Source organism: Dermacentor variabilis, chromosome 4 (genome assembly GCF_050947875.1).
Source record: "Dermacentor variabilis isolate Ectoservices chromosome 4, ASM5094787v1, whole genome shotgun sequence".
Taxonomy (NCBI): Eukaryota; Metazoa; Arthropoda; class Arachnida; order Ixodida; family Ixodidae; genus Dermacentor; species Dermacentor variabilis.
In genome coordinates this window covers 79,332,044-79,349,313 of record NC_134571.1, presented here as the reverse complement: position 1 = coordinate 79,349,313, position 17,270 = coordinate 79,332,044, and the positions used below count along the sequence as shown (strand labels likewise).

Below are 17,270 nucleotides of genomic sequence, written 5' to 3'. Positions count from 1 at the left end.
TTCTTTTTAACATCGGTGGTAAGCCCCCGCTCAGGACTTAGTAATGCCTGCCGTATGCACTCCAACCCATTTTTATTTTTTTGTAAATTTTCTTCTCATGATCAGGGTCCCCCGTGAGTAATTGACCTAGATAAACATACTCTTGCACAGACTCAAGAGACTAACTGGCGATCATGAATTCTCTTTTCATATATAGAATTTCATATTTCATATATAGAATCAGGTAAATGCTAATCATTGATTGTGAACTGCTGTTTTTGCTTCGAAATCTGTTGAAAGTCGGACGCAAACCAGCGTTTTTGGCAAGAGATGACATTGTCTCTCATGCATTCAGTGTCCGTTAGCACAGTCGAGACAGACGCTGCAGTAGTGAGAATTACTATTGGGGCCACAATCGGCGCCACCACAGGGGTCAGATGCCTGAATGCCGGTCAGCCAAATTCGAGTTAACCAGCGAGGACTAATTTCAGGAATGAAATAAAGAAATGTTCTGGACCATAGAAATGTATGGATGCCAGGCAGGACCCTTGGTCGAGGTCGAATTAACCAGAGTTCAGTTAATGGAAGGCCACATTATATGCTGTAACGGATGTCAGATAAAATGTAGGTACAGTAAAAATCTTGATAACGCTATCATAGCCAATTTGAAAATTTGGTTAATTCATAGAATTTGTGCACTCCTGTAATTTACCCGCCATTGTAGCTCAGTGGCTATGGTGTTGGGCTGCTGAGCACGAGGTCGCGGGATCGAATCCCTGCCATGGCGGCTGCATTTCGATGGGGGCAAAATGCGAAAACACCCGCATACTTCGATTTAGGTGCACATTAAAGAACCCCAGGTGGTTGAAATTTCCGGAGTCCTCTGCTATGGCGTGCCTCATAATCAGAAAGTGCTTTTGGCACGTAAAAGCCCATAATTTAAATGTCCCGTAATTTGCAATGTGAATTTTACCAGATAACTTGAAAAACCTGTGTGCAAGCACCCAGATAATTCGTAGTTTCCGTAGTGACCTCTATACCAGCATGCTGCGATATGCTAACTTCGCATATCTTATAGGCGGTGTCAGGAATGTGGTGGCCATTACGTGTTATTGCTTCTATCTGATAATGTTGATTGCTTGTGGCGCTTGCTGTGCATAAACGCATGGTCTTCGAGATCGTACTCCGCAAAAGCTGTCACTCCGGCTGTGGTTTGGACACTACAGATTGAGCAAGCACTAGTTTCCATGATGTGAACGCTGATGAGCTTTACAGCTGTGCAAATGTGCCTACGTTGTGTGAAGGTGCGCAGTAATTTAATGTGTTTTTGTCCTGCTACAAAGAAGCAATTCAGATCATCATCATCATCATCATGAATAAATGTAGCGCCTTTGCTTTTCCATTTCCGCTTTTTCCTTTGTTAATAGCAGATGTGTTGCATGTGTTGTCCTGTTTTCTGCGCTGCTGGTATGTTGTGGGCTTACGATTCTCAACTCCATGAAAAATCTCAGCCAGATGCGCATTTCCACTATGTACGAAGACAGCAGCAGGAGTGACAGGTAAACCGACTAGGCTCCGCCACTACTTTAACATGACGCAGACCTGCAAACATCATGCACTAACATGGAAGACAAAGTCACTGACAGTATGCCTGTAGGTGACAGCAGGGACGATAATGAGCCCACCCTTGCGACGGTTATCGAGTCCCAGAACGTTTTCTGCAGCTTTTTTGAGTGTAGCAGTGGTGACTGTGAGGTACTTTGCATGATTAGGGAGCTAGAGATCATGACCCTTGATGCAGCAAATTTCCGTACCAAGCAATCTCGCATCAGCGATTTAAGTGGCCCTGCCACGCAGACGGTTATCGAGTCCCAGAACGTTTTCTGCAGCTTTTTTGAGTGTAGCAGTGGTGACTGTGAGGTGCTTTGCATGATTAGGGAGCTAGAGATCATGACCCTTGATGCAGCAAATTTCGGTACCAAGCAATCTCGCATCAGTGATTTAAGTGGCCCTGCCACGCAGAAAATGAACATGACATGCTTGTGTTGTGCAGTTTTGCCCTTCTTTCTCTGTGTTTTTTCAAGTACACTTGAAGATTTTTCACAGTGTAGCAGAATTCGAATTGATCAGGTTTTACTATATTTTCTTCTTGGATGTGACATCACGGTAATAAGGTTTAATTCTTTCTTTGTTGGAGCTAGGTGACAGAATATGTTCGAAATATGCAGCAGTTTCTGATGAAACAATGAAACAAGACATATTTACCAAATAAGTAGAGAGGTTGACCTGTTGACTTTAAAGTGCACCAGCTTAGGTCAATCTCTCTGCCTTTTCTGTGAAAAAAATCTCTCTCTACATTGGGGCATCTAAGTGGTGAGGATGGCAGGATAAAAGCTGCATACTGGCAGCTTGACTGGTCCCACCTTCCCATGAAACCAGACAGCAAAGATGGCAGCAGTTATTTTGCATACTTGTGGCAATAAAGCAATAAAAGAGAAAGAAATACTAGCTAAATTTGGCGTGGTAGACATTCATATAGAAAACGAAGTTAGTCCCGCTCGTTGTGAGCAATGACTTGATAAGCCACAGAGAAGGCCAAAACAGAAAAGTGATGACACTGCATTGAAATGCCATCACTAGTACCTGCTGATTTTCATAAATATTGAAAGCGTCCATGCGAGACCATGTAGTTGTTGGGTTATTGATAAATAGCAGTGCATTGCATTCCTACTAAGTTACGACTCAGTCTGGTAGCTTCCAGAAACTTTTTCTGTGCGTAAATGACTCAGTGGCTTGAGCAACTTTCATTTCTGCGAACACCACATTTTCCCACTGGGCAAGCAGGCGCCGTCACCAGGGGAGGAGGGGGGGGGGGGGGGAGACAAACTTGACCAACGTTCGTGTTGCTAAAAATGTGAACAATTGCATTTGCATTGAGACTGGATGCCTGTGCAAAGATTGAGATCTTTTTTGGTTGTTGTTGTTCTTTAGAAACGTCCACTCGTGCACAGCAATGACTCATACAAAATAAGAAGCTTGCAGAGCTCTGCCAGCATGCTCATAAAACGTTGATAGTAAGCCGAGTGATTGCCATGAGCCTGTTGACTGTGGGTGTGCAGCAGCTCCTCAAAGTCAGACTGTGCAACACGCACTGCAAACTAGAAAAATAAATTGTTTATGAAGGAAGATTGAATTAACACATGTGCACTCTCTTTTTATTTCTTTTCGTGGTCCTTCAGCAGTGTGTGTTAGGTTCTTGAAATGGCTCTTGCTTGCCTGGTGATAACTTCCCCTCCCACACCAGGCAATGTGAGCTGTGAGGTTGGACAACTTTTGTATTGTTTTTAACAAAGTAGTTTTGTCTTCCCCATCTACTTCATTAGAGTGAAGTTTCGCTATAGTGAGAATGGTGAGTGGGCACATATTGTTTTGTTGAATTGGTTCATTCGACATAAAACCCTTAAATAAGCTTCTCCATCATACTCCATGTTTATGAGCCCCTCCATGCCATTTCCTCCAATTCCTTTTCATCGCACTTGAGCTGTGTCCCCACTTTTCACAAATGCACTATAAAAAAGTGCCCTCCCTTTTTACTGAGAGGTTGGCTTCTCTACGATTCATCACCTGATGGCTGAACTTGCTAGGCAGGTAGAAAGGATTGGCAAAAATAAAAATTGAAACATGAAAGTAAACATTCTGTACAGGATCAAATTCTAGCTAACAACTGAAATTTGTTCATATCAATAGCCGTGCGTCTTGCAGAGTGGTTCCTCCCACTGAGTGCAATTAACTAATACACTTGGCAAGCAGATGTTGGGGTTAAAGGTTGTCTCACTATATTCAGAGCACGGTTCTGAATACTTGTTACACAGTTAAACCTCAATTTAATAAAGTCAATAGGGCCCAACCATTATTTCGTTAAATCAAGAATGTCATTAAATTGCAAACACTCAAAACGCTTATTTGAAGAAAATTATATTTAAGCAAAAAAAAAACTTTTTCTTTTCTTGTTGTATATGCACTTATCGTAGACAGTGAGACCATTGAGCACAGCTTGTGTTCTTTCATGTGAGCAGCAAACCTTCTAACAGGTTAGTGGCATCCATGACCTGAATTGAAACTGGGCATTCCCACATACTTCGCCCTAAAACTTCGTTAAGTCAGGATAGATGTTAGTTTACGCCGTTGTTTAGAGGCTTTTTCAACACAAGTATTTTGTTACATCGTTAATCGAAAGCACTTCATTAAAGAGAAAATTTCATCAAAGCCATATGTATTATGGGATTGATGGTTGACTGCATATCAAGACATTTTCTCGGGCTGCCTATTCTAGGAAAAAGCTTGTCTTATAGTTATGTAGATACTGCGTCATATTCGCATTAAAGCATGCTAAACCTCACTTGGACACTAGTTTGCTTATGCATTCTTTTCTATCAGATAACTCTAATTCTCTTATTCATTTCCCACTGCAAGATAGCACTGTGTCGTGCATCCCTTATTTTGCTCCCATTTACAGCAAGTATGTGTTCTGATAATGCTATCCTTAATTCAACCCAGCCAGAATTGTGACTAGCTTGGCAGTTTCGGTGTGACCATTTAAATTTAGTTCCTAAATTCTTGTTACATATTTATTTACCGCATTTAGTGACCTGATTTTGATATAACCACTCTTGCAGGCACGGCAGCTACTTGAGCACGAGTTTAGTAGCCTCCTTATCATGGGGACCGAAAGGAGACCAGATGACGTGAGTCTACTCTCTTTCTTCACAGTTTGACATTGCCATGTCTTTGGCTTTTTATATTCTTAGCACAGACATGCAGTATAACAAACTTTTAAAAAAAGCCTCGTGGGAATTGTACAATTATTTGTTTTTATTCCCTTAACACATCATGAACAAATGTTGCAGAGAGGACACAAAAACTGACAATATGAGTGCTGTGTCTTTTCTGTGTTGTTGTTTGTTCACATTACGTTAGCGAAATTAATTCGTACTGACTAGCTCAATTAAGCGTACTACTTCTTCATTATTAACTTCATACCAGTGTACAGTGTACCGGGGCCAGGATGAAAAAAAACAAGACTCATACACTGTGATTTGTGTTCATGTTAAAAGATCTTACTCCATTTCATACATAGCAGGTAACGTGCACCTAGCACTGCAGTTGCTCTTGATTTTTGACGCTTTCTAAAGGGTAAACTACTTCACATGTTACAATTACAACATGTAAATGCAAGTTTACGTCAAATTATGCATTATTTGGGCAAATGGTTTGCTTGGTCACTGCTCGTAGAAACACGTCGTTCCACTCAGAATCTTGGTTTGAGCTAGCTGGTGGGTCATATTCAAAGAAATTTATGGTACAAACTAGACGAAAACAAACACAGTGACAGGATGCCTTTACTGTCATTGTGTTCTATGTTTTCATCTAGCTTGCACCGTAAACTTCTTTTATTGTCACTCCACTCATCTGGTGGTAAGTAGGTTCAGACCTTCACTGCCTTTCATGTAATGAGTACCGTTAAACCTCTATATAACAAGATTGGAAATTTACTTCGTTATATTGAAATTCAACCTTCTGCGCAATTAAGTGCAGTTGCCAATGGACTTTTCTTGCGCAGAAGAGGCTGCAAGATTTTCCAAGTTATCAAGCACCCGTAAAAAGCAAATTAGAATGACAAAAAGTTATTCTGTTGAAATTGAACTGGCAATGAAAGATAACGGTTTCGTGCTGTGTCAGCGATATCTTCACATCGGTGGTATGAAGCAAAGTCAGCCACGCTTTTGCGTCCACACCACTCTCATGGCTGATAGCATCGCCCTCAGTAGGTGTTGTGGCACCACGTACCCAAGCACATGAGGGTTCGATCCTCCCGTGTATAGCCATGTCCAGGGAAAGGGGGATCCTGGATTTTTCAAATCGCCTTGTTAATAGCCGAGATAGAAATATTTAAGTGCCGTGAACCCATGATTTCAGGAGGCGAGCTCCACTACATAACAAGACTCTCTCTCTCCACTTGCTCCGTCTAGCCTCCACATGCGAAATTCCTTCCCTGCGTTCTCCCATGCCAGACCTCGAGAATCGCATGACACATATGTCACGGGCCCTGCCTGCACTTTCTTTTTCTCCTCACTTTTCTCTTTTTCGGCGATGCCCACTTCCGCTGGCTGCATTGTGCACGAGCTGTTATTGTTTTGTGCAACAACACATCCAGAGGAGACCAAACAAAAGGCAAAAGAACAAATGCAGCGCCACCGAACACAGCAATAAGGCACCAAGAGAACAAAGAAACAGTGCAGGAAGCACCGACAGAATGGACCATTGCAGAAAGTCAGGAAGGGAAATCGTCGCCTGCCAAGAGCATCGCGCACCTTCTTTTTGGATTATGATATGTTTTGCTAGATGGCGTGGTGCATCTCCTGGCACATTGTCTTCATTTGAAGCAGTGACCATGCCTGGCAGCAATCTTTTTGCCGCAAAACTGATGCTGCAGCGGCCTCAGCGGCTCTGCAACATGCAGATTGCGGCTTGTTGGAACGCAGTTTGAGCTAGTGTACCGAAGAATAAGCTTAGGACTTCTAGAAATATCGCTCAAGATCCAGTTTCACAGTCGTATTATCTAATTTTGGGCGCAAATGTGGTCGTATTAAACATATGAATATGTATTATTCTGAAGCGACATTGGCCGGGAATAAAAAGAAAAACATATTAGGCTGAAAAACGTATTATGCAGAATCGTATCAAGGAGATTCCACTGTATTTTTAGATATAGAGAAGGCATACGACACAACTTGGCATTTTGGAAATCTCCGTGATCTGGCTGGAATGGGAGTTTGAGGCAACATGCTGAACATGATTCAGAGTTACCTCTCCTATCACACATTCTGTGTTAGAGTTGGTAACATCCTGTCTCGTCCATTTATTCAGGAGGCTAATGATCCACAAGGTGGTGTGCTGAGCTGTACTCTATTTATTGTCAAAATGAACTCGTTCCATACTGCCATACCACATACAATGTTTTATTCTGTGTATGTGGATGACATTTACATAGCTTACAAATCATGTAATCTTAGTACCTGCGAACGACAAGTGCAGCTTGGCTTAAATAAATTGTCCCAAGTGGCCGGACGAAGAACGATTTTAAACTAAACCCTCAAAAAAAGTATGTGCATCCTTTTCTCAAACAAAAGAGGTGTACTACCGGACCCTGTGATAGAACTCCACAGAGAACGACTATCTGTGAGCGCTGAACATAAATTCTTAGGTATTATGTTAGACACTAAACTAACCTTTATGTCCCACTTGACATATCTTAAAGTGAGGTGCTTCAAGACTATAAATCTGTTGATGCTCTTGTCACGCACATCCTGGGGAAGTGACAGGAGATGCCTCATAAGCTTGTACAGAAGTTTAATACCATCGCGCCTTGACTACGGTGCCATAGGCTATACTTCTGCTATGCCTAGGGCTCTTAAAATGTTCGATCCTATCCACCACTTGGGTATCCACCTTGATGCAGGCGCCTTTAGGACTAGTCCTGTGCAGAGTCTGTATGTTGAATCTAATGAATGGTCTCTATACTTCCAGGAGACATATTTAAGCTACTCCTATGCCTTGAAGGTGAATCAGATGTAGATCATCCATGTCATTCAATTATTCGCGGCTTGCCCACGACCAGGCTGTTCTGTCACCGCCCAGCCATTAGGCCTCCTCTGTCCATCCCATTGGAAGCACTGTCAGTAGAAACAGGTGTCCCTCATTTAGAGAATGTCCTAATGGCTCCTACTTGATCTGCACCGTCTCGGGAGTGGCAGTGTGACATCTCTTTCGTAGAAATATGAAAACGAGCACATAAGGCACATACGGTCGAACCCACTTATAACGATACTGGTTTTAACAATATATTGGTTATAACAATGAGAAGCTGCTGCACCATCAAATTTTTTATGTGTTTCATGATGAAATAACCCACTTACTACAATGCCCTGATGCTGCATTATCGGTTATAACGATGAGGTCTGGCTGCTGGGTGTCCGAGCCGAAAGGTTGTGAAATGCGAAATCCTTGAAAAGAAAAAAGAAAACAAGAAATTTGAACCATTGCACAATAATCTGCTGCTTCAACAGCCGCCGAGCGCTCAATTTCCAGCCATCTCCGCGTGCCTGTCTCCTGTCACTCTTCTACCCTTCCGAACATGAATGAGCTGCGCCCATAGCTTTAAGCCGCCCCACCATCTGAAACACGAATGGACCACACCAACTGCGCTGCTGGCAGATTGCTCGCATGTTGCTCGCTGGCCCCTCATTCAGCGCAATTCTGCAAACAGCTTAATTGCTTGCATTTGTCTTAGTTGGTTGCGTTGAAATCGTTCCTGGCCACACGGTTTCTCAGTGTCATTTGACCAACAGTTGGTGTGATTCGCCGCCGAAATGGAAGATGGCTGATGTGCCCACTGATCGTCGGCAATGCACGACGTTGCCAGTGAAAAAAAAAAATGTATAGCTATGGATTTGGAAACTAAGTGCTTCTAACCAATGAGGCGATCGTCGCAAACATGCTTGCATCAGATAGCGATGGCGACAACAACAGTGATGACGCAGTAGGGCAGGCTGCCTCGACATTGTCCTCGCAGGAGGCCCAGAAAATGACTCAGTCCCTCCGGTGCTTCCGTTTTCACGATAAACCTTCCGCTGCACTACATGGAGCACCTGGATGCCTTGGAGAAGGATGTCGGCAAGCTTTGCATAAAGCATGCAAGGCTGACGGATATAGGTTTTTCTCGTGCAAGCTAGTGAGAAGTGAGATGCTTGTGGCGATCTCGCCTCGGCGTTTCTTCTGGATTTCTTAAGCTGACAGGCTGCCGTGGCAGCCTTCTTGCAATATTTAAAACACCCCTGTTGGGGCCTTTGAAAAGCCTTTTGGGGCCACCAAAGCAATGCCCCCGTGGTGCTCACATATCGCTTTCCGCCCGTGACCCCTCTTTGCAGTTGTTATAGCAGTGCCATTCTTTAATGCTGACAGCCGCAGCTTTTTATACGCGATCGCAACGCCCAGGAGGCAGTTAAATGAGGGAACACAACCAGCAGCCAGATGGAAAAAGGTGGTGGGGAGAGGCACTGGCCTCCCCATCACTATATTTTTCTTGCATCAGCTCTGCCATCCCTCTATTTTGATTTTTTTCATGCAACCCGGTTATAAAAATTATCGCTTATAACAATGGAATTTTCGCGGCACTTGAATATTGTTATAAGTGGGTTCAACTGTATACATTCACATTTTCTTGGACTTCAGAGGTATTCCTGCGCTGAATTTTATGCAGATGCTTCTAATTTTCCTACTGGTGTTGCTTACGCAATTCTAGGACCGTCGTTTTTAATATCCAGTACGTTCAATCCTGCACACATATTTTTACGGCAGAAACATATGTGATAACCTCTGCAGTCAAACACATAAAGCAAATGGATCTCACTAAGACTATTGTGTTCATGAACTCATTGGGTGTAGTCCGAGCCATAATGAGTTTCTGATAACATAAGAACACTGTCTTTAGCAAACTATATGCATTGCTATGCTCAGCTTATATGGATAAACAAGAATCATCCTATGCAAGGTACCTGGCCACAGTGGCATAAACGGCAATGAAGCTGCATATGAGAATCCTACCTCAGTGCTTTTAGTGATACCTACACAAACATGCCCATCCCAGCCACAGACTTCGAACCACTTATGCCATAAGTTGAAGAAGCACTGGTAGAGATGCAATAAACTACACTTGATTTAACCTAAATGAGTGTACTGGATATCAGAAAAAACAGCATGATTCAAAGAAGTGCTCCTTTGCCACTTAGGAATAGGTCATACCTTTGGCACCTGCTCTTAACTGCTGACTAGAACTAATTCTCTCTCACATCGAAGGTGCGGTGATGGCGTTGCAGTTCTCCATGCCCTCGTCCAGTGTAGGGAAATAGAAACTGAGTGTAAAAAGTACTTTTCCCCTGCTTTTAGTGATACCTACACAAAAACATGTCCATCCCAGCCACAGACTTCGTACCACTCATGGCATAAGTGTTCCCCTCGAAAACTCGGCACAATCGGCGCCACTGTACAACCTTGCAGAGCGCTTGGCCACGCGCTCGCACGGTGTAGCTCATACTGAGCGCAATAGTACATATAGCAGACACTAGCATACAAGTAGCAGTGCCGAAGAGTGCACCAGATCGACAGGGCAGCTGGTGGCAACTCTCTCTCTTCTAGCAATGGGCCGGTTCTGCCTTAAACCCCTTTGGCAACCCATCATCGGCAGGAACAAGGTGGGGCCGGTGCTGACATCAGCCGCATCGGCTTCTTTCGCCGCGGGAGAAGTCCAACCTGCGTACCACCGGTCTCTATGGCAAGGGGTCAGCAGTTCTGTGGAATTTTGAAGGCTGTCAGTGGATTCTTCATGGTGCTCTGTGCCTCCAGACTCCTCAGTTCAACCCACGGAAAGGGTTTTGCAGTTTTGTGGAAATTCGAAGGTCGTCAGTGGATGTTTGAAGCTCAGCACAAGGGCAACCACTTCATAAGAGCTAGGGGGGAGGGGGGAGCACCCATTGCCTCGATGTAAGCACGCAGTGTGGCACAGCAGCGGTCTGGCGTTAAGTTTCCTGTGGTTCGAGGCTAGTTGAGTGTTCAAAACTAGCTGAAGTTAGCAACACCCGACAGCTATGACACCAATAAGCAGGGTGGCCAAAGTTTAATTCCTACTTGGGTGGCCGCAGTCGAGCATGAGCAGAAGATAATTCGCTGCTTCGAGAAGTATATAATTATCACCGAAATTCGAAAGCAAATTTTCGCTTACTTCATCCTGTTTATTAAACTATGTCAATAAATATACACAGTAACAGTAGGAAGCACACTGATCCAAACACACACTGTCGAAGTGTGTATTAACACACTTTGTTATATTGAAATTAGACACATGGTGCTTCATGGACAAGAAGCTATGAAATGTTGAATGCTTCATTATATTGAGAACTTCATTGTATTGAAGTTCCTTATATAGAGGTTTAACTGTACTTCATATTTTGCGACATAGAAGTATGTTACTTAACTGTACATTGAATATGTGACGTGTGCTATATCTTTCTTTCATATGTGATGTACTCTTTTTGGGTCACAGATGTGAGCAGCCTTTGTAGCGTTGCCTGCTATGTATAAAATGGAGCATAAGTGGTCAAAATTAATCCAGAGGCCTCCACTATGGCCTCCCGCATAACCTACTGTGCAGTTTCAGGACATTAAAGATTGCAATTTAATTTGGCTGTCGTAGTCCCTTCATTTACCTTTTTTGTGTGTGTTCCTGTGTGTTTACCACCTTTTGTATGGTCCAGGGACCCAAGCACATGGGCGCTGCGCTGCCAGGTCTTCAGGGAGACCGACTTGTATGATGGGCTCCCACGGAAAGAAAGCATAAACTTCTTTTTCCTTCAATCCAAGACCTTCAAGGAAGAAAAAGTCATCCTGGCAACTCAACAGGACTACTTTTGCGTGGCTTGTTTCACTTCATCGCTGGAAGGGTGTAGACTGTTTTCAGTGATGATGGTGGGAGTGCTTCTCGGTGCGTGTGTGTGAGGAGTGACGGCGCACTGTTGTTCTACGCATTGCTTTTCTCCCTGCTGTGGCTTTGTTGATTTTCGTGTTTACTTTGTGCACATTAGGAAAAAATTGCACTTGCTCTTGTTTTAACTAAGTTGTCTGCTGGCAAAAAAAAAATCATTTTTCTTTTTGTCAATGATGCTGTCATCAACTGTGCAACTCATCGACCAAAAATAAATTGTCATGGGTGCACCAACTGCAAAAGATGTTGCACACTGCTGGTTTGTCAAGCAGTGAATTAGCTTGAAAGCCTGTTGAAAGAGATAAAGTTTCCAGGGTTGCAGCTTCTCTCATCTTTAAAAAATTTTTTCCCTGCTGTCTCTACATGAGTTGTCTTTGAACATTATGCAGTAAATTAAAGATCTGCTGCATACCATTTCTTTGTTAGGCAGCACATCAACTTGGAAGCATGCTGAAGGCTGTGTTACTTTTATGGCCACAAATGTTTCTTTTTCTAATATGTTGCTCAAAGTGCTTTGAAAGTTTCTCTCCCTCTTCGATGGCTATTTTTAAAACATGCTATTTTAAGCATGTAGGTCCGTGTCATTCATTTATGGCGCGAGTTTTTAAAGTAGAAGTAATGCATAAGTATGCTGCTTTGCTTCGTTAGAATGGCGAAGTACAGTGCTGCAGTTGTCACTGCTTGTTAACTTTGGTTTTATCACCCACTGGCCACCAGCAAGAGTCTTGTCTGAAATACTGTGTGATGCCAGGTAAATTGAGGCTCCAAGACAGCAGTAGATTGCATCACATAAATTCACTATTATTGCTGTTTGCATCTTGTCCACTGCCTACACATGGGGAAAGAAAAGCTTATCTGTTTAGAACAAGCCCATGCAAGAGCTTTTTTGGTTTTTACATGTTTCTTCAGTCTGCTGCAATGCGGGCCTTTGCACGAATGAAGTTGTTGACTGTGATCAAGTAAAGGTTCCCGGGAACACTGTTGAGGTTGTGACAGGGCCTGCTCTTCCTGTATAGCATGCAGTCCATCTGCTGCGCTATGGCAGGCACAGAGGTGGCACATTTCTACAAAACACAGGCTGCTTGGAATCCTTGCAAACTGTTTGACATTGAAAAATGGGTATCACTACAAACACATTGCTTTTCAGTGAGCAGCAGTGAATGCGTAAAAAGCTGCGTTATCAAAATCTTTGAAGTTTCGTGCTATTTACTTCCTACTTTTCATGCAGCGCATTTGAATATGGGAGTTGTGCTGACCTATTTCATTGTATAGTCATAGTAATGACTGCCTTTAGTGTAGGCATCCCTAACAGATTCACTGTCAAACAGCACTTTGCATCTGTTGCAAAAAGCAAAAGCGCATCAATGTATCTGAACGCATTCCAATTTCTTGTAGAGAGTGCATCAAAGCTGGCCATCGTCCAAGTATGGCACGCTATCATGCAGTTGCTGCAGCGCTTGAGCGATGAAACTTGCTGGATCAAAAAAAAATTTTTTTTAGCGAGAGTTCTGCATTTCTCTTCATAAATCTTCTGGCCTCAATGCCATTCCACTCATAATCGAGCTTTGCACAACATGAAGCTGTGCACTACATGAATTCCTTCAGTAAAGGAGGCCTCTCTTGCAGCGTTAGGCTTAAAGCAACTGTATTTCTGTGTTCCTCGTGATTAAAAAAAGTAGAACTGGTGGCTTGCAGTAAAGGTCTTTTGTTGCACGAATTCTACCATCTAACACTAATATTCATATTATGGAGTGCATAAGAGAAGCCATGACCTCTGAATGGCGTAGACTCTGTTCATTTGGAAGGCACATTCAAGTGAATGTAGTCTCTGCAAATGACTCTTTGCAGTAACTCTTAAAAAAAAAAATTCTGCTTCTGTAACATGATTGCAAAACATTACAAGGCCGTACAGTAGATTGTTGATGCAGCATATGACAGTTACCAAGAATGCATGCACTGGCTCCCTTGAAAACATTCACATTGTTAGCTGGATATAGGATTAATGCATAAAAAAATTATTTCGTCCTGTCAGGGGGCCACATTATGTCACATATTGAAGCATGTATTTGAGCAGAACTTTTCATCCATAGTAGCTAGGTTTACTTGTATAGTTTTTCTTTCTTCCTTGTTTATATGTGTACAGTGGATTGCACTTTGTTGTGGAGTAGTTTCCAATAAGCAGTTGCGAAGGTCAGGCCCGGTTTACTTTGATTTTTAGCACTTAAGTCATAGCTACCACCTGTTATTTTTCTTGGCCAGTGTGTCTGCGCATAATAGTGTAATATATAATGCACAGCACCTGAAGCACATCTTGTTATTAGTTTGCTTCATGCGTATGCTAAGCCGCCTTTTCTGGACAGTGTTGTTGTGCAACTGGGAAGACTAGTCAGGCAGCACATTTGTGTTCTCATGATTTTGGTGTTGCATTCAGCCAGAATTTTTTTGTGCCTGCATCGGCAGCTCGTATGTCGAAATGACATGCAAATGGTCTTTTATTCTCCTTTTATTTTCTCAAGTTTTAGGCGAGCCATGTAGCATATAGAAATATTAAATTAGTTTTTATATTTCGTAGACCACTTCATGCAGTTATAGAATGTCAGATGGAGCAAGTACTTCTAAGATTCATTTGCTAGAAAGCAAGGCACATGGTAGATTTGTCTCACTGATGTGGTCACGAAATTGACAAGAACATGGGTATCTATATATTTGACAAAACTTGCATCACAGAGTTCTCATTTTCGAATGTTGTGTATGGTCAACTATTGCCCAAGATTATGGGCACACACATTTGAGACTACTGATCTTTCACCTTAGCACCATTCTTTAATTCACCAAGTTGTAATGAGTGAAGCTGTTCATCCATAACCATTTTTGTCAGATGTATATTCAGCGCCCTTGACTTTCTGTCATTGACATTTATGGAGAATGTTTCAGTTAGCTGCTGTTCTTATGCCATTTAGGGGCATGCAGGACATGCATAATGTATGCTTGTATCGAAGGATGTTCACACTGTCTAAGTTTGGGGCATTTTTACCATAATTTGTCATCGTAAATCTGGAAAAGCTATGATGCAGTTGTTTAGTTTCCCTTTTCAGTGGAATCGCTCATTAAAGAAAATAATAAACAAGGAAATAGTATTGTGCCGTGTATATCAGGGTTCTGATATGAAGTTTGATTGCAAGATGGCTGATCGTGTGACGTACATGTATGCTGGAACTAAGTATCCTTGCTGCTGCAATTTTCCGCTTCTCTTCCTTTTTTTTTTTATTTCCAATGTTTTGTTAATGCACTTCTGGGATGTGGTATATGCTTTTCTTAGGGAACATTTCAGGAGGTGTTGAACACTGCTTTCAGTGTCATTAATAAAATGAGGTGTGTAATGCCTCTCTGCTTACCAAAGAAGACAGAGCAGTCACAAGCACACTCTGCAAAGAGCTAAGAAGCATAGAGGCAGCAAAAGTGCTGATTGCAAGGCTTTCTGCCTGTTGATGCTGTACAGAAATTGATTCAGTGACGATGTTATATAATGTGAGAGCAATACCTTATAGAAAGAAAAAGGAGTGGCAAATCGTAGGAGCTATAACTAGCCCCCTTTTGTTCGTTTTCTTTTTTTCATTATTTACTACTGGTCTAGGAATGGAAGCTATGGGACAGCTCTGACATGTGGCATATGTATGTGTAATGAACGAATGGGTTTAGAAACAGTGGTCTGAAATGCAGTGTTGAGTTTTGTACAGGAGCAACTGTGACATGCTTGGGAGCATTTGGGTGCTGTCCCAATCGAGGGACAAGAAACAGTACGTCAGAGCAGCCGTGTAGCTCACAAGTGTTGCATATCATATGTAGACAAGACTCGTGCTGATGTCTTCTGTTTTTTTTTTTTTTTTTTTTCCTCAATTACTAGTTGATACTTCTTTCCTTGAGCCTGTTTTCTCCCCACTGCAAACTATCAACCTGCAATGCACAAGTGACGTCTGTGTGCAAAGATCTTGTACGAGTTGGCTGTTGCACAGACTGTGGGCAGCCCACTATTATGGTTGGGCTCATGTTTGTTGTTTTTGTTTTCTTTATTGCAGCTGCTTCATTTGTGTTTGTAAATGTGGGCTGTGCTGCACTTCCCACATTGGGCTGACTCAGGCTTTGTCTAATTTATTTGTGCTTGTTTGTGAACTTATGTTATTTGTTTTGCGCGACCTTAGTGAATCTACAGCAAAAAAGAGGGAGGCTTGTGGGGGCACAGCTGGGATAAGTAGAAGGGCCTTGCAGCACCTTCTCATTCATATACGCTTCCTGTCTGCACCGAGACAGCCTGGTTCAATTTGCGACCTATCTATGAATCAAATGCCGCCATTTATAGGTCTGCATGTGCCATGTAGAAAGCCTGAATTTATCTTCATAGAATTTGAGCTATCGGAAAAGTTTTAAACAACCAAGGTGTGACTTAGTCCTTTGAAGTCACAGTCTGAGAGCAGATCTGAGAAATGCTTGCTGTGTTCATCTAATGACTGAGCATTATCTCTTAGTGAGGTAACATGCTGTGCGTGATAGCCTATAAACTTCTCGGCATTTCATTACACTAGGCAGATGCATAGTGTTCATAAATATCACCTCCAGGCCAGCTTTTATGGTCATCCAAAATACTGTGTGCACAGGAACTACAAGTTTATTTGTGTTTGTTTTGTTCACATATACGGGTGAGCTCACAGTCTTCACAGTTTCAAAGGAAGTCTTGTTCCTTTTTGTACGACATGTTGACTTACACATGGCCTGTGTGTTTCAAGTATGTTCCATCATTGTGAGTCACACTGAAAAAAGTCACGTGCCTTCACCAGTGTATCAGTACACCTTGGGACTTAGTGTTGTGCTTTTTGACAATTGAGGGTTTGTTCTCCTTGTTATGGTGAAATTATAGTTTCTGTCTTTGACCACAGGAATTGGCAAACCCCTGTAGACCATCTCATCTTGATCCTAACCTGATTTGTCACACAAGAACATTGTTTTCAGAGCGCAAGCATAGGTGTAGTTTTGTGTGCGTGTCGTGTGCATGTTTACAGAACCTCGGGACAGATCAGTACCACCCCGTGAAACATAGTTGTAAATACTGGTGTATATTTAATGTTCATGTCAGTGCAAACCATCTACTTTACGCACGTTTGTTTATTTACCCTGCATAGTTGGACTTGCCTTTTTTTATTATTATTATTATTATTGCAGCTTTCGCACTTGTTTTTTTATTCTGTGGTCATTCACAAGCACTGAGTTAATAACTGCTGCCCCTGGGTAGCAAATGTATGGTGCAGAGCACCGTGCGAAATCCCAGAAGTGCGCTGTACATTTTTCCAGAGGCTATGTAGTAGGACTGCTGTCACGTACAAAATGAAAAGTATTATACCTATACATGTTGCATTTATGTGCCAGCCAATTCCGTAGGATGCGCATGTCTTCTGTAATGTATAAGCAAGGACCTTGAGTGACAAGTGGCAGCATTGCGATGTACCAAAGCGCACATGACTGAGCTCCTGTGTGAATATTGAGAGAGAACTTTTGCTCTCGAAAAGTCATAATTTCTTTTGTAAATAAAATTAACATCCAAGAAAAATAAATGTCTACTGGTCATCATTTGTCATCGTTTGCACAAGTGTCGATAGTGCATTGCATAAAAAATGACCTATCAAGTCATGGTGGATATAGTGTT

The 17,270-nt window shown here is 42.4% G+C and overlaps 1 protein-coding gene across 2 annotated transcripts in view; it reads left to right on the top strand.

The window, feature by feature from the left end:
* Liprin-alpha (PTPRF interacting protein alpha) overlaps nt 1-13,262 on the top strand; it is a 79,928-nt gene extending 66,666 nt beyond the window's left edge. For both annotated transcript variants that reach the window (XM_075689550.1, XM_075689549.1), the window contains 2 exons: nt 4,656-4,724; nt 11,349-13,262. In XM_075689550.1, the coding sequence (XP_075545665.1) occupies nt 4,656-4,724; nt 11,349-11,405 (126 nt within the window). In that variant the 3' untranslated portion in view covers nt 11,406-13,262. The remainder of the gene's footprint in view (nt 1-4,655; nt 4,725-11,348) is intronic.
* The last annotated feature ends 4,008 nt before the right edge of the window (nt 13,263-17,270 follow it).